Here is a 25,084-nt window from a genome sequence, read left to right as displayed (position 1 = left end):
AGTAATTTTGCTATGCAAACATGTGTTTGCCTTTTATCTACAGTTATAGAACTTCAGGTGAGTGAGATAACTTAGAGTTCATTTTATAGCCAGAATTCCAGGTATTCAGTGACTGTCTAATAAAAAATGATAAGTGGAAAATAATACCATCATAAAATATTAAATTGTACTTATAGCTGTATTTAGAAATACAAAAGTATTCCTATTTTGAGTTATAAAAAATGCCTGTTATGGATACAGAATCAAAACAACCACGAGCAACTTCCATCATAGAAGCCATGGTGTTTTTCCTTCATTCAGTTTTTACAATTCATAACACTGATGAGGGCAGAAAAATAGATGACAGTTTGGGAAAAATTAAGAATGTAATACTTTTAGGCTATTTTAGATTGCGTCAAGATTTCCATTATTATAAGAAGAAGACAATGAAATATAGTTACCTTACCTTTAACATCCTATTTATCCTGAATATTGGATTAAACCCAAAGAAGAGGTAGAAAACATCAAATGGCATTATTGATGCGACATCCAACTGTTGGAAGAACACATTCACAATTAAGTTGTGTTTATATGCTTTTGTGGACATGACTTGATATGTACCAATGTATGTCAAGTTGACCAGTCACCATGAATTAATGTTGTTTAATACAAAATCTCCTTCAGTTAGGTATGCATGGTGTCGCTGGAAGGTGTATCAGCACCACGAACACAAGAACACTGTTTCGTAGCCGATTTCCCGGGAATTTTATTTCCAACTTCGTGCATCTCATCTCTCCTTGGGCACTGTGTTTTCTGGGATTTCTGTTGAGCTGTCACATATATTTCAGAGATGGCATGGTTGCTAATGTTAACATACATTTTAGTAGTGTTTTAAATGTAGGGTTTTTAGGCTGAAAATCAAGTCCATTCTTGATTTTATTTAAAACCATTGGACATTCATTGTAGTGATATACTTTTATGTTTCAGTGAATTCTCCAGAGTTCAGGGCTGAATGGTGGTGGTTCATCCAGATTCTCCAGTTCTTTCGACTGCTGTCTACTTTGGGTCATATTGCTAACAATAATCAGCTGTGGATGTATCTCTCAGAGACTGCAGGCTAAGAGAGAGGAGAAGAAAGAAACCACTCCTATTTACAAAGTACCAGCAGCTCCGATGGGAGAAGTTACTGAAAGATATCTATTTTTAATTTGTCATGTTTTTAAATTATTTTGGCCTTCTGTTACCTGGTAATTGTGAAATGACAACAACACACTTGCATACTTTCCTGATTGCAATGATAACAATAAAAATTCTCTTCTGTAAGGTAATTATTCATTTTGATTAATTTTTTTATGTCGCCTTGAAAAACAGGGTGCATTAAAAAAGCATTTAATTTATTTCAGACAATTAAGAGCAGTTAAGAGTTTTCTGTAAGGCCACACATATGAAATGCAAAGTTGAGGCAATTGATTGTGCACCAGAATTTCAAAGCCTGGTGCTGTTGAAAAGAAATGGGACCTTCAATTTGAATGAACCAGATTGGCTATTATAGAGAAATTACTTACTAGAAGTATTGGCTTTAGAACTGCATACTATGATCAGACCTCACTGACTTTACCTTACAGGCATTGAGCCTCATACCAAGTTAAGAGGTGCACAGAACAGTTGCTAAAATAATGTCTAATGAATAGGGAGGCAGGAACACAGAACTGTAGACTTGTCCAGTGCTATTCCAGCATCCAGTCGCTCAACTGCCCGCTTGACTTTTCCATTCTATGAAGGCAGTCATTAGTTGGGTCTGATATTAACACATGAGCCTGGATTTGTGTAGCTAGAGGTGATTTATTTCCCATTGAATTGCAGAAAATTGAATTAAGTGCTGACCAACACTGCACTCTGCACAAGGCACTTTGCAAAGCATGTTGGGGTGGAAATAAGAGTAAGGTATTGTTTCTGTTCACAAGAAATGAACAATCTAATGGTGAAATAACCAAGCACAAAAATAACCACAATCCACTGCCATAAGACAAGCAAGATGTGCTAAGGAAATTCAAAGGAGAAGTGACCGCAATTAAATAAATGTAAAAGTTTACATTTACCTACCAAACTGGATATATGAGTTAATTTGCTGTTATTCAGATTTAAGAAAGTGATTAAGCGTTTGGAGTAAGCTTTGGGGAACTTACAAAGAATAGTCCTTCCCTTTGTAGAGTTCATCAAAGTAGTGTAGATGTTTTATGAATATGTCTAAATACATGGCAATTTTTTTACAAAGAAAATTCGTTGGAGAGAGAAACACATTGAAAGGAATTTTAATCACCATAGATCGCCAATAGGGACAGTTTGGCATCTAAACCCAGATTTGCATTTTTGACAAAAACTTGAGGCTCCTAAAGTGTTGTCCTTGAAATGAGAGGTCGGAGTTCACTCATACAGATTGGGCAACCTTGGATAACCCTCAAATCTCTGCCTATTTCTCAGGGTTAGGAGGAACAATGAAAGATCATAAAGTACTTTGTAAAGAATTATGGGTGAAAAAAACATATACTAGGTGAAAAAATAAGATTATATTGTTAACTGAGAAAAGGAAGATGCCATGTTATCAAAATAATTGCTTCTTTTCTATTTTTTATTTTGCTCATATGAACACTAAAGAAATAGGAGTAGAAACAGCTTTGTGGACTTTTGTATCATTATGCTACTTGAATTGGAGGCTAGTTATGTATGGACAAGACAAAGTATACCCATACTTCTTTATTGACATTTAAATTGGAATTTAAATGTGGGCACAAAGATTTTGTTCTGTCTAATAAAGACCCAGATGTTGAAGTACACATGCGCACATACAAGGACATATATTGTGTAATTATCAAGAAGCAAAAACTTTGTTAATAAAGCTTAATCTGTACAAACTTTGTTACAAAGGCTATAAACCTGAAGGGGAGCAGTTTTTTTTTTTTTTTCTGGTAGAAATTTATAGATGGGATTTAAAGTCAAAATGGTAATGGATCACTTAAACAATTTTGGAATTGTAAGTTACCTACCTGAAATTTTGTGGAACTCCTGTAGTGTCTCTTTAATTCATTTGAATCCACCTGAAAGTTATATTTATATTTCATATTAATTTTAGCCAATTTCATTAATCATTTTCTCACAATAAAAATATTTATAGCTATTTCTGCCTATTAGTTCCTTCCAACTTCAGCCTATAAATGTGCTCTATCTTTCCATATCTTACATCAAAGAAACCTTCCTTGGCTTTGTTTTCTTTTTGTTACTGCTCTATCATTTGTCACACTCCAGCTTCTGAAGAGAGCTGCCAACCCTGCTTTGTTCCAAATCCTCCCACCGTATTTATTCCTCAACCCATGGCACTTTCGTGGCAATTTGAGTCTTGCTTATTTCTTTCATTCCATCAAGGCTACCACTGTGAAAGCCACCAATGGCCGCCTAATGATCACACCCAGGGGTCATTTTATAATACTAACATTCTTTCGTGACCCTCACCACGTTTTGAAATCACACATATATTTCTTGGTCCATTTATTTAAAATCACTCTACTCCATTAAATGGTAATCTATCTCAGGACAGGGTTACTTTGTTTAGGAGTAAAGAACTAGTTACTAGAATATATTAGAAGCCCAGTAAATATTTGAGTGGATGAATGAGGAGATGAGTAAAACTTCTGAAGCATTTGACTTTTGAGGGACAATTTTGTCCTTGAAACTTTCTCCTTCCAAAGAATTTATAATGCCATTCATTCTTGGTTTACTTTACTTCTTCAAGTTCCAACTTTTCAGTGTCTTTTTGGATTCTAGGGCTGGCCATTTAAAAGTCAATGTTTGGCCAGAATTCAACCTTCTTCTCTTTTCTCTTTGTATCTACTTCCTGGGAAGTTTCATCCATGGTCATAGTTTCAAAGATCACCATGGACGTTGATGCTCTCAGACCTCTATCTCTACTTAACATTGCTTTCCGGAGCTGCTGGCCTGTGCGATACCTGCTCACTGCCTTCCTCTCTTAGCAGCGCTGCTCGTCTCAAGTTTAACCTACAACAAACCTGAATTCATCTTCGTCTTCCGTTTCCCCTCAAGCCTCACCAAGATCTCCCGCCTAATGAGTATCCCATGGGCGTCCTCATGAACACTGGTCGGTGATCCCAGACCACTCACTCCCTCAGCCCTCATCCAACCAGCACCCCAGTTCTACTGATTCTCCTTCTTAAAATGTTCCCATGCCTCGTCTCTCCTCTTGGCATTGATTTCCTTGCCGTTAGTCTTGTTTTCCTTGACCAATTCTACAGTGGCAGTCGGAAGAGCTCTCTAGATCAGGTCATTAACAATTCCAATTTGTGTCAAATCCTATGACTCCATATGACTTACAGAAAAAAAAAAATCTAAGCTCCCTTTCATAGTAAATAAGGCTTCACTTTCTCTGTCTTTCTGGTCCCCCGTAGCATCTCACACTCATCTGCTCAGCAGTGCGTCACAGAGTTTCTTGCTTTGATGCCTTTACTCATGCTGTTCCCAGAACTTGAGACTTATCATTCCCCTTTTTTATGAGGACAGAGGTGCACAGATAACTTCAATTCATCCATCAAAATTTGGACCAGGTGCTCCCTCCTTATAGGGTTTTCTGTGCATCTCATATTCCCCAGGGTTCACCTGTGTCTGACTCACGTCACAAAACTCCATCATTTTTCTTTGGTCTGTCTATCCTTCATACTCTGAGCTGCTTGAAGTGTCAGAACGATATCTTTGACCTCTGTTTATCAGAGCACAATGTCTAACACGTAGTAGGTGCTCAATAAATATAATGACTAGGAAGGCATTTGTTAACGTTCAGATCTAAAAGAATTAATTCTAACATTGGACGTACATTCTTATATTTCAGTTAAAGACAGGAAGGAATTGTCTATGTACTATTAATTATTTGGCCAAAGTATTATAACTTGGACACATGGAAGCAGCTACTTCTAATAATTATTATCCAGGCTGTCCACGTTGAGAAGTGTAAAAAATGCTGTTGAACAATGTTGAGGATTGGTTAGCCAGCTTCCCAATTCCTTACCCACCCCCCCATTTTTTTGGCTATAATTTCTACCCACGTACACATAATAAATTTTACAGAAATATTTTAGAACATATATCAACATGCTTATTTAATGATTTTTTTTTTCTCTGAAACAAAATGTCTTACTGAACCACAGGTCTATATAGATAAATACACACAAATTTACACTGACTCATGTACCCGGGTTGAGTAAGATGAGTCAGCTGCTTCAAAGCTTCTATGGAACGGGCAGATATTTCAAATGCTAAGACATTAAGTTAAAGTATCGCCCCCTCCTCCAACTCTGGAAGAATGTTCTTAGTATATTTGTCCATTTACTTTCAGTTTTGTCTCTGAGCCTATAACTGAATGAACATAAGTGAAACTAAAGCTTGCTAGATTAAATGAAAATGCTATCTTCTTTGGTGCACTAAATAAATTTGGCATCATTAGCCTTCTGAGGATCGGTGTAATTACTGGTAACAATTAGTCACCTATTTTCAAAATGCAACCCTATTCAATTCTCTCTCTCTCTTTTAAGCCTCGTTATTGTGCAGGATATGACTTTAAGAAGGATATGATAATTGCACTTAAATCTTTTTTCCAACAGAAAAAGACCCTCAACCAAGGTATTATTGTATTTACTTATTATTTACCTCTTCTTTTAAACAACTCATAGAAACTCTATAATTTCACATAGAACAGGTAAGTGTTTCAAAAATAATAATATTGTATAAAACAACTACAACGTAGATTAAGCAATTATTCAAAGAAAGAAAATCCTTGAACCCAGATTGCCATTCATTCACTCCTTCAAACATTTCTCGAGTACACCCTCTGAGTTTCTAGGATAAACAGGGAGATGGATTGAATACTGTCCCTACTCTCAAGAAACTTATGTATTTCTTACAAGAGAGCTACAGACAAGAGTAGGAGACAAGAGGAAGTTAGTGTGTAACATTCATTCATTTGATTCAGTCAACAAATTATCGTGCGTCTTCCAGATGCCAGACTCTGGGCTAGGTGTTCACATTGTCTCCCTCATCTTCACAATGAGTTTATGAGACGGGCAGCACTATTCCCATTTTATGGATGGAAAAGGTAGTACTCCAGGAAAGGGTAAATTTATTTTCTTCAAGTAATGCTGTTAGTCAATTTCAGAGGTGAACTTGATCCTGGTTGGGGTGTTCCTACCGCATCATGATTAGCTGAATTGTTATTTAACGATTAAATAACAGCTATATGAGCAAAGTGCACAGAGCACAGAGAAGTGAGTGTTTAATTTTCTTCAGGTCAGTTTATAAACAGTAACTAAGCACCAAAGGGGGTTGACCCCAACGGCGGGCCTGACTGACGTGGTCACTAGATGGCGCTGAGCATTTCCATGGATCCTTGCGGCTGGCAGGTTTAGCCAAGTGTCGTGGATGCAAGTCTCATATCTAAAAAAACCTCCACTGTCATTTCCAGCTCTATGTCTGCGGTGTATAAAGGAAATTTTAGATTAGAGACTTCTGGTTGGTCCGTGAGTCAAAAGTCTGTTCTCTGTGCAGCATCATTTTCAGAAGAAAGATATTGCACATAAATGCTGTGTTAAATTTGTAAACCTTCCTGATTCCTTCTACTGTGACCTCCAGCACCTCAATCTGTGATCTATTACTTGTCTGTTTTCCCTCAAGCCGTTAGAGAACTAATATTTCCATTCTCCAGCTCTGGGATATCTGGCAACTGTAGATATTTAATAAGTGTTTGCTGGAAGAATGAATGAATGAATGAATGATTTGATGGTGCACAACAAACGTAGCATAGGTAACTAAATGTAGTGAGATCTTCGGGTTCGGTGCTCGACTTGCATAGTTCTCTTACCAAAATATAGTCAAGTGTCAAAAGCTAAAACTGCCTACTCTAAATTAAGGAAACCATTAAACTTCTTTTGAACAAGCAAAGCAATTAGTTCCTGCTCTATATTTGTAGCTTGTGATAATGCATTTTAAGCAGAGCATGTGTTTTTATTGGTTATTTTTCTTGGTTTTAACACTCTTGCGTGCAAAGGCTTCTTAGAAAATTGAAAATGAAAGTCTCCCCTTACTGCTCTTTGTCGTTTTCCATTTGTCAAACATTGATTTTCTCCCTCCTTGTGCATCTAATGGAGGTTGAAATTAGCACTCCTTGTTTTGGGTGTTGTTTACTTCTTATTTGTAACCATCACCATCATTCATCAAGCTGCCAGTGAGATCTGGGGACCGTACTGGTGAGTTAACTAATGCTCTGAAGTCCACACAAGGAATATTTTGAACATATTTTTGCTACAGCTTTGGCTCTTGCCTTTAGAATTTCTTCTTAGAAAAGATTTCAAATGTAGGAGGCATTCTCAAACAAATAGTGTTTTTTTAAAATTTTAAATTTTGAAATAGTATCTTTTTTTAAATTTTTAATGGAGGTACTGGGGATTGAACCCAGGACCTTGTGCATGCCAAGCATGCGCTCTACCACTGAGCTACACCCACCCCCAATAAACAGTATTAAAAAAAAGAAAAACCCAGACTACTCCTTTCAGGTTTTTGATAATTTAAAGTCACCTGAAGAGTCAAAAAGAAATATTGACAAAATTAAGGAACCTACTTGTCTTCTCCAAAAACATACGAGCCCAAGGGCCATATGTTGGTCACTCTGCTCTTTCCATGGTGACATTGGTGGCTCTGTTCTGTGCAGCCCTCATGGGGACTGTGATGAAGATACTACAGTGGACATCAGTTGAAAAGGAAGCACTGTTCTAGTCAGCCAGGGAAGGGACTGGGGGTCTAAGAGGCAATAAGATGCGAGTATGTGGTTGTGAAAACATATTCTTCTGTTTCTGTCTTTGATTGATTGGATTGGCTATGAAATTCCTTCTAGAGGGAGAATAAACCCAGGAGAAGATGATTTCTCCTATGGGGAAGAAAGCTATTCCTGAGGCTGACCCATTGCATTTGATGATGAGGAGTAGGGGATGGGGTGTGATCAGTCTGGAAGGTGAAGAATGAAAAAAAGATAAGCACCAGACACAGTTTCAGCATCTTATGTGCAGCAGTTCACTCAGTCTTCCCATCAATACTGTGAAGGCACTATTGTTACTCCCATTTTTAAGATGGGGAAACTAAGGCTCGGAAAGATGTAAGGTCCCCAGCACATAGCGAGTGCTCAATGGCTGTTTTGTTATTATTGTTGCTATTATTATTACACTGGTGGTTTCTGGTGGTTTCCAGTGTTTGAAGATCCATACATGCAGACAGCAAGTCAGACTTTAAAAACACAGTGATGCTACCAGTTAGTCACACATTAAATAAGCCAGTGTTGTTATTATTATTATAATTTTTTTGTACTTCAATCTGCCATTCCTTTGTCAGTTTCTGCTTCTTCCAAGTCCTACTTACTATGATGTCTCCTCCTCTCATAAACTGGAGCCGGGGCTGGATGAGCAGCAGATCGAACAGGTAGATGAAGTCACATGCGATGTCCGTGACAAGCCAGTAGTGTGTGTTGTCTGGCGTTTGATACGGAAAGACCGCGCGCAGAGGTACCAGCCAGCAGTTCCAGTTGTAGGCGATGGCGACGGGCAAGAGCCATAGGAGATAGAACCGATCTAGAAAAACAGCGACTGGAGTCCGCCACGTGGCGTGGAAAATTCAGTATAATAATTCCATTGCTTCGTTTGGTAAAGTCGCGGCACTCCCCCTTCCCGAGATAACAATTTGTGTAAGAGGTTCTACTGAAGGCATTCAGCACAGTTCTGCCCCGGAGCTGAGGCACTGGGCTTTACAAGGGATGATAAGTGAGCTTATCAGCTTTTCTGACATTGGTGCCTGTCCTTTCGGTCTCCTAGAGACGCGGCCACAGAATCTGTGCCCCCAGGTAACTATACTGTTTGGATCAGGAGAGGGGAACCCAGGGAGAAGTGGGAGGTACCGTGACCGGGAAACCGCAGCAGTTTGCCTTCTGCTCGCCAGTAATTAAGCTGTAGGATCACCCAAGGCACTGAGCCAAAGACCACATCTTGCCTGCAGGGGTGTGACTGAAGTGGGGAGGGGGGAGAATCTCAGGGAAGGCAGTCCACGCCCTTGCACACGTGACTCTGCCCCAGGGAGGCTGTCGGAAGGGGTCTGCCAATTAATCAACAATTCGAAGCCATGGAAGAAGACACTCCATAATGATTTTGGGGGAAGGGGTGGAGTTTCAGTGTCCATATTGCTGAATGCTTTGGGATTTCTTTTCAAAGGTCATTAGGGACAAGACAGGCCCCGGACTGGCTTTTAAAAACAGACAGGAATATTTTATCTCTCATCTTCCCCGGAAAGGGGCAAACGATCCATTGCAGATAATTCAGTTTAAATGTGGATGGTTCCGAATGTGGGCTGGGGAAAAGGGAAGCCGCCTGTGACTTTGGGTTCCAGGGGTTCTTGGCAACAGCCAGCCCATCCCTCCGAGCCAGTCCGCCCTGTGACGGTACCTGTGTATGAATCTATGCTTCTCGGAAGTCTGATCCGCTTTAGGTGCTCTGTCAGGGGCACCTTCTGGTGATGCTCTTCTTTGAGCATGGCACTGCTTTCTTGTGCTGATGACACAACGGTGGGCTTTGCTTTATAGGGGGAAAAAACGGGAACATTTTAAAGAGTTAGCTTAATGAGGAAACACTTGGATTTTTTGGAGTCAAATCGTTCCAGAATCTCCGCCTCTCAATGCAGGCAGATGCGGCATTTCATGACCTTTAAAAATACTGTCATTTATGAAAATAATCCAGGTAACAAAAGCCTTGAAATTTGGAAATAATCAACAGGCTGAAAGCTCACTAATGAAATGTCTCAAAGGTGTTACCAATAGGCTATTTTAAACACAAGCTTCGTGCTCACATATTTTGAAGCATTAATAGTGCTTTGGATTTACATTGAGTAGAAACATTACAGACGTACGATTTCCCACAGGTTTCAGCTTCCTGCTTTTTTAGCTTCATACATGTCCTTCCAGTTTTGGGTGAGCAAAACTCAAACTATTTTCTTTTCACTACATCTTTATCAAATTGTATGGACTATAGTTTTGACTCTTCTCTTTAAAAAGAAACTATTATACAATACATCGTTTATTTTGAAAATCCAGCTTCCTTTCTGCAGAATTGTAAGGAAACCCTCAACTCCACTGTAAGTAATAAACAATTTTATTTCTGTGTATCCGTTATTAAACCCGACTTGCTCCTCTACTTTGTCTATGCATATATAAACATTTTAAATGGATGTAATTGTGATATATATAGATATTTATATGTGACATATATATCTGACTTTTGTGCTCTACTTTTCTGTACTTATTAATTTTTCATAAATATTTCTGTAATTATTAGAGAGATTAATAATTGGCTTTCCTCATGTGAGTAGTTCGTGGATGTCCTTTGCTCTGTTGTGAACTCAGGCAGTGTTCTTGTATTTTTATTATACGTGCTTTGTAAATTATCGGTATTATTAATTAATATTTACAAGAAATCTTGCTGTAGCAGATACCGCTGTTGGCTTGCTCACATACTGTGGGCTAGAGGTCACAGGCAGAGGGCTCCTGCATCTCTCTGCCTGGGGTTTTCTCCCAGCTGGCCTGCTTTAAGTGCTGAAATGTTAGCAACGCGCCCCAGCAGCAGCCGTCAGCCAATGAAGGACAGGAGTTGGTGGATTGATACCCCAGCTTCCTCCTCCATCAGGGTAATTCTTATATGTCATCCACACGGATTTTCAGCTGGACGGAGCCCCACTGCAGTAACCCTGTCATTCACATACCTTCATTGTCTTAACTCCCTTCTCTCTGTTTCCTGCTCTCACTTTTCTAGAGCACCCTCAATATAAAATGTTTGTATCTAAAATCACTGTCTCGACACCTGCTTTTGAGGGAACCCAAACTAAGACATTTGCAAAATACGTGTCCACTCATAACGTCCTTCTTCCCAGTACTTTGAGGTGATGCTGCTCACCAGTCTGGGGGCTGGCCTCAGGAGAGGACAGATCGTCTTCTGCCAGCTTTTTCTTGTAGAAGTCTGTTCTTTGGCGCAGCCTTCTCACCAGGTTATGTAGCTGGGCATCGGCATACTCGTTAATAACAGGGGCTCCAAGTGGTTTGGTTTTTGGACTAAATGGGAAAGAAGATGGCAACAGAGTCAGATCCATGAGGAAATACATACTGGGAAGGGGGCTGAGTCTTTTTACCTTCCTTATATACCCAAGATTATCAACTGCTCCTTTCTGCAATTGACTCGAACAACCCAAGAACTAAGTTTGATGGAGACAGTCCCCGTGCAACCCAGATTTGCCACTGAAAAATTAGAATCCATGAGTAGCAAGTGGTCATTCTTGGCCATATTGAATCTTGATGACTGTGATTCTGCCGTTGAATTGTACAGTGAGAAGGGAAAAAGCCGTAGCTGCCATGGTAGGCAGAATTCTAAGACGGCTCCTTGGTGCCCAGTGTCCTGCCTAATCCCAGGGGCAATGGACATGGTGAATTTTACTCCCGTAACTGGTTGTGTTACATGGCTCACTTGACTTTGACAAAAGGAGATTATACACATGGGACTGATGTAATCAAACAAGCCCTTTAAAAGCAGAGTGTTTCTCTATCTGGTGACAGAGCAGAAAGTCAGAGATTTGAAGCACAAGGGGAATTTTACTTGAGAGACATCCTCCATTTTTGGCCCTGAAGGAGAAAGAGGACCCCTGATAAGAACTGCCTGGGGCCTCTAGGAGCTCAGTGGCCCATGGCTGGTTGATAACAAGGAAACAAGGACCTCAGTCCTACAACCACAAGAAACTGCAGCCAACAATAATTTGAAAGAATTTGGAAGTAGGTTCTTCTTCAGTGTCTCCAGGTGAGAGCCTGGCTGAAACCTTGATTCCAGGTGTGTGACTTTAAGCAGAGAACCCAGCCAAGCCCACTCAGACTTCTGATCTATGGAACTGAGAGCTAATAAATGGGTGTTGTTTTAAGTCACTAAGTTGGTGATGATTTGTTACACAGCAATGGAAAACCAGTATACCTAGTGTGCTTTAATGAACTTCCAGGGAAGCATACAAACAGGGTATAACACATCAACTAGTGTGCTTCACAGCGACCTGAGTTTCCCCACAGGTTTTCCTCAAAGCTCTGACTCACTTTCTACTTTCCTTCTGAGGCCCGACACTGGGTCTACACAGGCCCACATAGATTCTATCCATTCTCACCCCCTCATATCCATATCTGTCTTTTTTTTTTTTTAACTTTCATTATCCAATTAAAAAAATTTTTTTTTGAGGAGGGAGGTAAGTAGGTTTATTCATTTACTTATTTTTAGAGGAGGTACTAGGGATAGAACCCAGGACCTTGTGCGTGCTAAGCATGTGCTCTGCCCCTTGCGCTATGCCCTCCCCCCATATCTGCCCTTGTAATCTCACTTCCAAACTGGAACCTATGGGGTTCACAATGAAATTGGGTAACCTGCAGCTTCCACTTAAAGAGAGCCCTAGTATGAGTTCCTCTTCACCACTAATCTCCATTTTCCACCACCAATATATCATATCTAATTGTTTACAAATTCCCAGGCCATTGGTGTCTTTCTCTCTCCCCTTCTAACGATCATCGTGTAATTTATATCTCTTTCAGATGCCCAAAGTCCTGCTTCAGCATCAAGATTCTTCAAGTGTGTCCCATCAGGACCTTTATAGACCATTCAAGGATGGTGAAGACGGAGCCGCAGCGGAAGAAAGCCTGACACATCATGAATAATACAGAAATAGGGGGGCATTAGGGCCATAAAACTAGGAAAACCTATTTTTTTTTGATTAAGAAGTGCTGTCATTTATATCATTTCACAAATTTCTGCTTAAAACCTTAGTATTCCTAGAGGTTTATTCATCCACCGAACAGTTACTGAGTTTCTACTTTATATACTGGAAATATAAAGATGAGTTTGCAGACACTGGCCCTATTTTTTACGTGTGTATATATATATATATATATATTTTATTGAAGTATGGATAATTCTTTATATATAAATATGGAGGTAATCAGGTTTACTTACTTATTCTTATAAGGGGTGCTGGGGATTGAACCCAGGACTTGTGTGTGCTTCACATGTGCTCTACCACTTGAGCTATACCGTCTCCACCTCCTATTTTTTTTTCCAGTTCAGTATTCAAATATTTTTATTGAAGAATAGTCAGTTTACAATGCTGTGTTTATTTTTGTATTTATAACTGAATCACTATGCTGAAACTAGCACTATTAATATTCATAGTTGAATGGGGGAGGCAAGGATGTAAATAAGCAGCTAATAATAAGTAATAAAAATATGCACAAGATGGCATACCCACGTTGAACTTGGCCTGGGGTATCAAGGAGCGGCTTCGCAGTGGAAGTATCCTAAGTCTGAAAGGACTGGAAGGCTTTTGACAGGAAAATGTAAGAACAATGTGCTCAAAGATGTGAAAAGAAACATGACACATTCAGCAAGTACTCTGATGTGACTGGAAGAGAGTGTGTAGGTGGAGGGGACCAGGTGGTGGGGGGAAGGCAGGAGTGATGGTGATTTGGTATGGAAAGGTGAGTGGGCTCAGGTCATGATGGTTCCTGTAGGATCCGCTCAGGAGAATAGACGTTAACTTGTAGGATAATGGGAATCAATGGAGAATATTAAGCAAATGAAGGGTATGAGAAGATAGAAGTTTTGGAAAAGTAGCAATAGTAGGATCGCTGAACAGGAGCAGTGTAAATTCATGGAGGCAAGGAAAGAAGCTACTAGGTTAGGTTAGTTAGTGAGGGGAAAAGAGAGGGACTAAAGAAGCATTTTAGGGGCAGACGTCAAAGAATTTGAACTTTCTGGATCTTTTGGATAAATCCAAATAAAGAATCAAGAATAATTTCTAAGTTTTTATTCCAAGAGACTTAGATCCACAAAATTTCTGTTACAAGAGACTAGATTCATGAAAACATTAATATACATTGAAATTCAGAAAGATGTTTGTGTGTGGTGCGTATATGGAAAAATTGAGTTGTGTGTATGTGTGTGTGTGTGTGTTCATGATATTTGTAGGACCTTGTGTGATAAGACCGTGTTTGTAATACCCAGGAAACATTTAGGAATACAATTCTGGCACCATGGTCCTTATTCATTGGCCCCTCCTCTACTTAGGTATATAATTTACTGTCCTGGGTGTTGGGTTTATTTTTTCAGCTAACATTACTTTCCTTAAAATTAGTAATCATTGACAGGGCAGCTGATCACCTGGGTACAGTTCTACATTTTGGAGGTCAGTAATGTGGAATACTCCCTCAGTTTATTCTTCATCCGAGAGTGTACGTTTTAAGTTCCTCTCAAGTTGAAACTCTCTTCCTGTTCCAACGATTGCACCTTAGTGTCATATTGGAAATCAGAACAGAATTTTAAAATTATGATCTTAGATTATGGTAATAACAATTTAATTATAAATTAATTGACTCTTATGTTCCAAAAGACAGAATTAAGACTATGGAATATCAAAATACTGCATATGTGTACCATTTCCAATAGACCATTTTTTAGCCTTTATGGATTCTTGTTGAATGTTGTCTCTGATGCTGGCCCAGGACAAATAATGTCCTGACATCCACAATAATCAATAAAAATAAAAAAAAAAAAAAACTGCTGAAGCCGTCTAGTCTTTTATTGCTTGAAAACTACAGTTAGTTTGGATAGAAGTTTAATTTCCCATATTTCAATCTCACTGTGTTAGATCCTTTTCACTAAATTTATAAGGTTGTCAGAGCATTTTTTTTGTACAATGCTCATAATCTTCCAGTCTTAGCAAGTGGTGAATCCTTTAATCTTCCCTCTCAGGTTCTTTAAGTGCAGAGTCAGTTGGAATGAAAAATACAGTTTAGCCTCTTTCCCACTTATCTTCTTCCCTTCTTCCTCCCCTCCCCGTCTTTCTCCCTAATTCCCCCCCTTTTCCCTTCCTTCTTTCCTCCCTCCCTTCCTCCCTTCTTTCCCTTCGTCTTTCCTTCCTTCCTTTCCTCCTTCCTCCCTTTCTTCCTTCCTTTCTTCTCTGTCTCTTTTCAATCCAAATCAAGCCAAATAAAATAGCAAAGCATCCACAAAATTTTAACATGCTCAATTTCTTGTTTTAGTAATACAGATACACTTCACTGCTACAATTTTTTTGTTTGTTTTTTGCTATACATTTTTATTTCAACTTCAAAAAAAGGAAGCCTGAGCATTTCCAAACTAATTACCACAGAATAAGAGCAACATCCTATGAGAAGCAATATTTTAAATAGGATTATTACACTTTAATATAAACATCTGAAACTCCTTGCGGTATTTAAAAAAAATTGTCAGTGATGAACTCAGCTCTGTCTAGGGCTTTTGTGTAGCACCTTAGAGATTATTAAGGCATATTGCTTGTCGTTTCCAGACGCTTACATACTCAGCACCATTTAGTTGACCATATGGAAATTTATCACTAGGGAACTTCTGTGATTAAGTATTTTCAGCTAGATGTATGTAAAAGGCAGCTATAGTAAAAATTCTAGAAATTGTTCTTAGTGTAGGATTTGTCTCTTTAATGTTATTTTCTTCTTAGTCTCCCAGTGACAGTGATCAAGATTAAATTGTTTAAATTCTCACTCTTTTTCTATCCTCACCTCCAACAGCTTCTGGTGATGGTATGAATCAAAACCAGAACAGTCCAAAGTGGATGAACTGGTAGATTAAAGGGAAAGAATATTTTTGGATATTTCCAATTCTGGATAATTATCATTTTTGAAATAATTTAAAATATAAAAAATATTACAAATATTGAATCCTAACTCTACTAAAATCCCTGTCTCGTTAGCCTGGAAAGAATGCTTTTTTTTTTTTTTTAATACTTTGATAATTGATGAGAATTAATCATTTTTATATTTTAGTAGCTATGAGCTCATAATTTTTCAAATCAAATTTTATGCAGATAGTATATATCCCTTAGACTTTCCTTGGCTATAGAAAAATCTCTCTGGCAAGCAGAAGGAAACAAAGTACAAACTGGAACTTCAAAATTTCAAGTCTGAGATGGCAAAATATGTCAACAAGAGTAATGTTACCAAATTCATGGGATTTCATTTCTTCGTGTTGAAGTATTTCCTGAAATGTGGGCCTCTAACTCTACAATAATCCATAATTTTTGTGGATTAGGGTGCATAAGGCAAGGTTCGAAGGATCTCTCAGCAGACCTCTAATCTGATGCTTCTCAAGACAGAATCCTTTCTACGGTCCATCTGGATATACAGATAATTTCCCACTCTCTCAAGATGTGTCTGCTGTGGACTTCATGAAATAATTTAAAAGATTAGCAGAACAGGAAGATCATGGTGTAGTGGGCTGTTATCTAAAACGGCTCTCTTACCGGACAATCCCTATCATGCCATTCATGACACATTAAAAAAATTATTCAATAGAGAATCACCTGGAAATGGTTACTTCCCTTGTGGTATTTTTGCAGTCTTTTGTTACGCATTTTACTGTTTAAGACATTAAAATTAATTTTTTAATGATTGAAACAAATTATTATTGAGGACTTGGAAGATACAGGAAGGGGAAGAAAAACAATATGAGTTTCAGGTCTGCTCTTCAAAGAAAATCACTATTAACATTCTGGTGTTTATTCTGTATCTAGAATTGAAAACGTATATATGAGATTAGATGACTTGTATGACTCTGTGTTCTGTTTTTTTGTTGTTAATAGTTTTTTAGAATTAGAATTTCCTTGTAAACATTTTAATGGCTACATAATAACCACATTTAATGCGGTTAATACTATAAAATGCTTTCTAATCGTTTTTCGTATCACGGCACATCTAGAGAATGGCAGTTTTTAAGACACTCTGAGGTGAACAGATGCAGGTGCTTGAGGTCTGAGGCAACTGTCCTGGGGCTCTGGCTGCAGGGACAGACCCTGTTACTGCCTTTGAGGGCTGAGAGGATAAGTGATTGTGTAACCGCTTCACCAGGGGGGCGGTTCTCAAGGCTGGTCTGTGCTGTTCTATCACTGGGCATTTTATGATGCGTATACATTTGTAATATTATACATAATGTTGTAATATCATCTTTGATCACAAAGCTTTTTGCACATTTATGGATCTTTCCTTAGAATAAATTCTCCAAAATAGTAGCACTGACTATTTGTGAGTATGGATATTTCTGCTGCATGTCAATTGTTTTTCTAAAGGTATATAGTGAACATTTGAGAATGTCTATTTTACTTTCCCTCCTCCAGCACTGGCTATTCTTTTGAAAACATTTCTGCTAATTTGGTAGCCTGAAAAATGGCTTGTCGGTTTTGAGTCCTCTCTAGGTGAACGCTTTCACATTTACTTGTGCATCATTTTTTTTTTAACTTGTTAATTTCCAGTTTTGACGTCAGATTCTTTTTCCCATCTCTCTGTACGAGATTTTCATACATTACATAAGTATAAACATTTTCTCTGCTTATTGTGTCCCTGCTCATTTAAAATAGGGAAGTTTTTACTTTGATATAGTTGGATCATCCACATTTTACTTTGCCATTTCTTCCAGCTTAGAAAGTTCTCCCTGTGTTTGATAAAAGTTCTCCCTGTATTTGATAAAAGTTCACTTTAATTTTCTTATCATGTTTGAAAATTGGTTTTGGCTCACATTCCAGGCATCTGTAATCTATTTGGCTCCTTGATCTGATGTGAGGATCTAAATACACCTTCCTTTCTTCAAAATAGCTCACCACCTAACACGATGTTTTGAAATCTTTCATGCTCTTGTGATTTATGATGTCATCCCCACCGTCCATTAATGTATTATTCTTTTTCTAATCACAGATTTCTTTTTCAAAAAAGGCTAATTAATCCTCCCTAAACATACAAATATTTATAAATAACATAATTCCTAATTCATAGCTTTATTACGGGATCCCTTTCCTTCCAATTACAGGCGTGGTCAGAATGAAACATAGTGTTTATGCATTGCGTTGGTAAAGAGAGATGGGGGTGGGGAGGAGGAGGAGGAGAAAACGAGAGCTTTTTGATCATTTATTCTTCCGTAGCAGGAGCTGGCCGAGTGCACTCAGTTTAATTTCTTTTCTAATCATTTCCTCCTACCCCTTAGTCATTGTTTCCCTTTGATCTTGTTTTTCGTCTCTGCAATTATTCCGGTTTTGCACGTTGCTGCATCGCACTCAACGGACGGACGGGCACTAGAGGGCAGTGGGCGCGCACGGTCAGGGGTGCAGACCTGGACGCTGCTCAAAGGCAGTTCTGAGCAAAGTTCAAGCTTTGTTGTGACTGACTGCTGCTGTGGCCCTTTTTCCTAACTTAATCCATACTTTGGTTCGGCAGCCCCCAGCCCAGGAGGAGCCAGTGCTGGGCAGACTCCTGCAGGCTGCCAGGAAGCTTGTACAACCAAGGAAAACCTTTTTTTTTTTTTGGTCTTACACTATGAACTTACTTATTCACTCATTTATTCATTTGTATTTTTCACCAGAGTGAGTAACTCGGGTGTTATATCTGCGTGTTGTGATGAAGAGTGGCTTTTGCTTTCAGTTTGTGCTATTTTTCAGATTTCCTACAGTGGACATGTGTAAAAAATACACTATGAGAAAGAATAAATACTATGAAAATGAATACTTATTGTTCCTAGCAGTCAAAACTCACTGCAAGTGATTAAAGGACCGTGCGTATGCCAGAGAGAGAGGGGGAAGAAAATCCATCAAGCTGTGTTTTCCTATATTGTCAACCAGGGATGCTGCAAACATGGCTGTCGGCAATGACAAAGCCAAAGGAATAGGTTCGCAGAGAAGAAAAGGAGAACATAAATCACTGGAAACTAGGCTTATTTGAAGCTGCCTGGGTGGGAGGTCCTGCCTCATCCCCCCAAACAGAAAGCCTTGTGGCCTTTGCCACCTCCTTGCAGGCCCTTTCTGCCCAGACTTTGGAACCACCTCGGGGACCTGGAGGCCCCTCTCCCGTGGGTTGATCTCTAGCTGATTTCACCCACACTGGGGGGAGCTGAACGGGGAGCTCTGTGTTAGGGGTGTCAGCAGCGACGTGTTCCGACGTAGAACTTGGAATAGAGCTTCTCACAGATTCGTTCTGCGGTTCTTTCCAAGCGGCACTGGTCTGAAGTAAATTATAATCTAATTTGAATTCTGTAGGTCTGCCTTGGCATCTAAGTGCTACTTTTAACATTGTTACAATGGAACAAAGTGCATTAGGAGTTTCAAACAACCAATGACTTCTATTTTTTTTAAATGTAGAGGATCATCTGTACAAGCAAATGACAGGGGGTAACAGGTCTCCTTCATTCTGGGGTCACTAGCAAGCCAGGAACTAGAAATGTGGTCTTAGCAGCTAAATTTAAGGACAGATTAGAGTTCAAATTAGATTTGGAATTAATTTACACATGCCCAAGCATTTAAAGCTGTCCACAGACTGTAAACCCCTCCCCAAACTTCTCAAAAAGCATCTTGGAAGAAGCAAGTTGCCTAGGAATTCTAATTAATTCTGCTGAAGTTGTTTGCCAATATTTCACTTTGAGCAGAATTCTCATATGTATTTCTGTCAGTGAGTAGGCAGCTTTTTTTTCAGGGCCAATTAAAATTCAGGTCTTGGAAAGTTTTCATTGTCATTGCTTTAAGTTTTCTTGACTATACTTACCTGCCAAAATTAGACTACGGTTCAGTAAACTATTTGAATTCTCCAGAATGGATAAACTTCAGAGGTAAATAAAAATAAAAGGTGGCCCTTTCAAAGTTGTCCATCCCTGGACTTGGGCATATGTTATGTTAATGGCAAAAGGTTGCAGACTTTAACATGAGAGGTTATCTGGGTGGGCCCAGTCTGATCATGTAAGCCTCTGAAAACAGAAGACCTTTCCTGGTTACAAACAGAAAATATTATCAAATCCAAATACTGAGGACTGTTTGGGTACCAGGGACATACCTGACATGAGTGTATAAGGATTCAGAGCTTTGGGGATGGAGCCACGGATGGCTTACATACGGTGCCGGAGGCTTTGGCCTCCGGTGGGCAGTGAGATGTTCAATTGCTGGGCCTCCTACATGTGTATTTGCCCCAAGGCATGGAGTTGATCCCGTGGTGTAGACACAGTGAGATATGGAGTAGAAAAAAGGATGATGTAGAACCAGCTGCATATTTGAAGCATCCAAGACAGAAACTTGTTATTACACCCGGCTGAGTCTTCACCACATCATTGATGAGCAAGAATTGTTAATTTCAGAACTTTCTTTATTGAGGCCCTGTGTTAAGAGTGAGCTAAATATGCGAATTTCATTGTTTGTATAAATTGCCTGTTAATCAGACCACAGTTCCTTCCATACTGTGGTTTATATTCCTCAGTGAATCTTTTCAAAATTGTCTTAATAAAGTAAGGAGTGAAGTACTTTTTCAGTTCCTATTAAAACCAAATATCTGATCTAAGAGGAATAGATTGATAATTGAGTAAAAATTGCTGTGCTTAAGGGGGGCAAGTAGGCAAGCAGGCCCTCTTCCCCACAGATTAATGTCTGAACGAGGTCTATTTAAGTCTACGTGAACCATATGTTACATTTCCAGTTCCTTTCAAAACACATGTTGGTACGATTTAAGCAAAACATTCATTACTTTAAAAAAAATCCTCTGATTCTAATTTTAAAAGCATCTGAGTAAATGCATTGCTCATTAGTGCGAGAAAAACACTGCACTGAGCTCCAAGTGGGTAAAAGTGCAGCAGCCTTGAGAGCTCTTTCGTGCGGCCGCCATTTCTATCTTAATCCTGGGGGAAGGAGACCCTTTTCTCCAATTAGCTTTGCCTTGAATAGAAGGCTCACTGTGTCCCATAGCCTAGTGCTTTTGTTACACGGGCAGATGCCTACTGAAGCCCAGACTTTAACCATCATTCTCTTTTCATTTGAGTCTTAAATCATGTCCTAGATTCTGGAGGTGAACAACCTACGGCAATCACCACCTGATTACCGTGCTGTCTCCAAATCTGGTTGTCATGTGAGTCATTCGAATGATTGCAGTTAAAACCAACAATTGTCAACAGGAAATCAAATGCGTAACTTTTACTTCTTGTACTTGTGGAATCAGTTAAAAGCATGAGGGTCCAATTTTGTTTTTGACCTCAACTGACTTACAAGCATATTAAATTGTGAATTTGCTCTGAGCCGTTGAAAAAGACTTTGGACGGATTTTGTGATTAAAAATATTGTAAAATCAGACATGGAGTTTGATTAAATATATTCATGGAAGGAGATGTGCAGTTACTTAAGAGAAATTAATTTGACAATATTTTAAATTTAAGAATTTTAAGAATGAAGTAAATATTTATGGGAAAAAACATTATCTTCCTGCCACAATTATATAATTGGGGGGAATCTCATTCAGTCATTCATTCATTCAGCATTTATTTATTGTAGGTTTACTATATGCGAGGGACTCTTCTTGGCATTGGGACTATAGAAGTTCTTCTCTGAAGTATCTTATCTTCTGTTGGGGCGAGATGGACAATATAGACGTTTAAAAAATACAGAATATATGAGGTGATGATAAATGCTACAAAGAAAAACAAGTCAGAATAAGGGAGCTGAGAAGTCAAAGGACTGTGATTGTCTACGCGATGGTCTGGGAACGTCCCTCCAGTAAGGTGACCTTTGAGCAGAAGTGAGGGAGGAGGTCATGAGAGATCTGAGGGAAGACTGTTCCAGCGTGCGTGGGTCAGGGTGAGGGTGTGAGTGGTGGGAGCTAAGGTTTGAGGAGCAGTGGAGAAGGTTGGGGGAGGGGGATAATGTAAGGCCCTGTAGGCCATTGTGAGAACTTCAACTTTCACTCAAAATGAAATGGGAAGCCACTGGAGAGTCTGGAGGAGAAAGAGATGATTTGCCTTTCAACATGGTCACCCAGGCTGTTTTGTTGAACACAGATCATAGGGGTGCAAACAGCGGACAGGAGGACATTGCAATAGCTATGTGAGAGATGATGGACTAGGGTTGTGGCAGTGAAGATGTTGAGATGTAGTAAATTCTGAGTATATCCCAAAGGAATAGCCAACAGAATTTGCTATTGGATTGGCTATGTGAACCTAGAAAGAACTGGGTGAATTTTTGGCTTGAGAAAATAGAATGAAGTGCCTTGTACTGACATAAGAAAGACTGGAAGGAATAGATTTGGAAGAGGTGAGGGAAATTAAGAGTTGGTTTTGGATGTGTACATTTTGGCATGTCTAATAAGCACCCAGTGGAGATACTAAGTAAGCAATTGGTATTTGAAACTGAGGTTCTGGGGAGAGAACTGGACTGGAGATATAAATTTGGGAGTCATCAGGGTGTCAGTGTTGCTTAAAGCCATAGGACCAGGTAAAATCACATACTAAGGGGATGTAGGAAGGGCAGATGAGGGGTCCGAAGATTGTGCTTGGGACCTTCCAAGATTAGGGGCTGGGGAGATGAGGAGGAGACATCAATGAACAGTGAGGGGGGTGGTCTGAGAGAGAGGTATCTGGGAAACCAAATGAGGGTTGTGTTTCAAGGAGAGAGTGAGCAATCAACCCTGGATTGCTGCTGAGGGGTTGGAAAAAGCAGAACTGTGGCTTGACCATTGGCTTCAGCAGTGTATTGGGCATTGCTGATTTTGGTAAAAGTGGATAAAACCAATAAAAACTTTCAAAAATGTAGACATAAAGTGGTGGAATGAAGGAATAAAATCCTGGTTGAAACAGAATCCAGAGGACATGGGAGGAGGGGAAGTGGAAAAAGTGAATACAGATAATTGGTTTGAGGAGACGTGCTGTAGAGAGGAGCAAATAGGATGATGGCTGACGCTCCCGTGAAACTAAGGGAGGCATTTTGTTGCCATTGTTTAAATGTGAGAAATACTACAACATGTTTAACGCTTATAGAAGTGATCCAACAGAGAGAGAAAAAATTACATGTAGCAGGAGAAAGGGAACACTGCCAGTGTGACATTCTGAGTAGGTGAGGGGGATGAGCTCTTGAGTGGAGTCAGCCTCAAAACACCGTGTGTTCGGCTCATCCACTGTGACAGGAGCAAAGGCTGATGAAGGGTACAGATCCAATGAAGATGTCCAATGAAGACATTCAAAAGTCCATAAATCATAAATGCTGGAGAGGGTGTGGGGAAAAGGGAACCCTCTTGCACTGTTGGGAATGTAAATTGGTGCACCCATAATGGAAAACATTATGAAGGTTCCTTAAAAAACTAAAAATAGAATTACCATATGATCCAGCAATCCCATTCCTGGGCATCTGTCTGGACAAAAATATAATTCAGAAAACACATGCACCCCAATGTTCACAGCAGCACTATTTACAATAGCTAAGACATGGGAACAACCTAAATGTCCATCAGCAGATGACTGGATAAAGATGTTAGGGTATATATGTACAGTGGAATACCACTCAGACATAGAAAAGAATGAAATAATGCCATTTGCAGCAACATGGCTTGACCTAAAGATTATCATACTAAGTGAAGAAAGTCAGACAAAGAAAGACAAATGTTATATGGTATCACTTATATGTGGAATCTATGAGACAAATGAACTTATTTACAAAACAGAAATAGACTAACAGACTTAGAAAACAGACTTAGAAAACAAACTTACAGTTACCAAAGGGGAAGGAGGGTGGAGTGTGGAGGAGGGATAAATTAGGAGTTTGGGATTTGCAGATACAAACAACTATATACAAAATAGATAAGCAATAAGGTCCTACTATATAGCATAGGAAAACTATACTTAATATCTTATAATAACCTATAATGAAAATGAAATGTATATCTAACCATGTATGTATGACTGAATCACTTTGCTATAGACCAGCAACTAACACAACGTTGCAAATCAATTACAGTTCAATTAAAAAAAAGGGCAGGGCGTATGTATTTTTTAAAATTAATTCTTATTTTGTGGTTGGCTTTATTTCTTTGATAGTCATGTAAGTTTAAACAGCTAAAGCTCTCAGGGTTCTTAGAAACAACGAATAGTATGTATATGTAAATTAAAAAATACATGTGTAGTAAAAAAAAAAAAGATCAAGCCGTGGAAGATGCGGAAGAAACTTAAAACACATATTACTAAGTGAAAGAAGGCAGTCTGAAAAGGCTACAAACTGTACAATTCCAACCAAATGAGAAAAGGTACAGCTACAGAAATAATAAAAAGATCGTGGTTTCCAGGGGTTTGGGGAGAGGGAGGGAGGGAGGGAGGAATGAACAGATGGAGCACAAGGGATTTTTAGGGCAATGAAGTTATTCTGTGTGATACTATAGTGGTGGCTACTTGTCATTATGCATTTGTCAAAGCCCATAGAATGTACAGCATCAAAAGTGAACCCTCATGTAAACTATGGACTTTGGTTGATAATAATGCATCCATGTTGGTTCAACGATTGTACCAAATACACCACACTGATGAGGGATGCTGTGGGTAGGGGAGTATATACGTGTGGGTGGGGAGGGCTATGTGCGAACTCTGTATTTTCTGCTCAATTCTGCTGTGAACCTGCAACTGCTCTAAAAAAAGAGTCTATTAATTAAAAAAAAAAAGGCACAGATCAGACACATGTTACACTTGGTGGTGGAAGCTTGTGGAACTTCTGATCCATGCTGCTTTGTCAACTTGTCCCCTTGCTGCTTTTTCCTACAGAGCAGACTTGTTTCTCTATTGTCTGTCAGTGTCTTACCATGACCAGGGCTTGGCTGGGCTCAAACTGGCCTGTTTCTGTGAGTTGGATGCCCAAATGAGGACTCTGGTGGACGGTCGCATGTGAACAGTTAGACTGAAATGAATCATTAGGCTCAGCAGGTGGCCAACGGCTGGCACCTTCACTAGTTGTGAGACTATTTCTCGTCTCAGCAGAATTAGGGCGAACATTTATTGGTATAGGGTCATTGGACATTCAAGCTCTCAGTTTCACGTTTTACATTATATAACGAACTGACCTGATACTATGGGATGCCAGAAGAGGGCAACAATAAATTAAGATGTTCCATTTCATGTTAAGGAAAAAC

General features: G+C 39.2%; 1 protein-coding gene and 1 long non-coding RNA gene across 2 annotated transcripts in view; both read right to left on the bottom strand.

Moving 5' to 3' along the window:
* Positions 1–25,084, bottom strand: part of CNGB3 (cyclic nucleotide gated channel subunit beta 3) — a 110,005-nt gene that overhangs the window by 56,346 nt on the left and 28,575 nt on the right. Inside the window, exons 4-8 of the mRNA XM_032469998.1 lie at positions 11,016–11,170; positions 9,516–9,644; positions 8,443–8,651; positions 3,024–3,074; positions 446–532 (exon numbers count right to left, since the gene is read on the bottom strand). Of these exons, the coding sequence (XP_032325889.1) occupies positions 446–532; positions 3,024–3,074; positions 8,443–8,651; positions 9,516–9,644; positions 11,016–11,170 (631 nt within the window). The remainder of the gene's footprint in view (positions 1–445; positions 533–3,023; positions 3,075–8,442; positions 8,652–9,515; positions 9,645–11,015; positions 11,171–25,084) is intronic.
* LOC116660455 lies at positions 13,876–24,067 on the bottom strand. Its single transcript, XR_004315992.1, has 3 exons — positions 23,858–24,067; positions 23,748–23,753; positions 13,876–13,887 (listed from the first exon to the last, which is right to left on the bottom strand). It is a non-coding gene; the product is annotated as an uncharacterized LOC116660455 (long non-coding RNA).

This window comes from Camelus ferus, chromosome 29 (genome assembly GCF_009834535.1).
Source record: "Camelus ferus isolate YT-003-E chromosome 29, BCGSAC_Cfer_1.0, whole genome shotgun sequence".
NCBI classification, from domain to species: Eukaryota; Metazoa; Chordata; class Mammalia; order Artiodactyla; family Camelidae; genus Camelus; species Camelus ferus.
The sequence above is the reverse complement of the archived record's forward strand: the minus strand, read 5'-3'. Positions and strand labels throughout refer to the sequence as shown.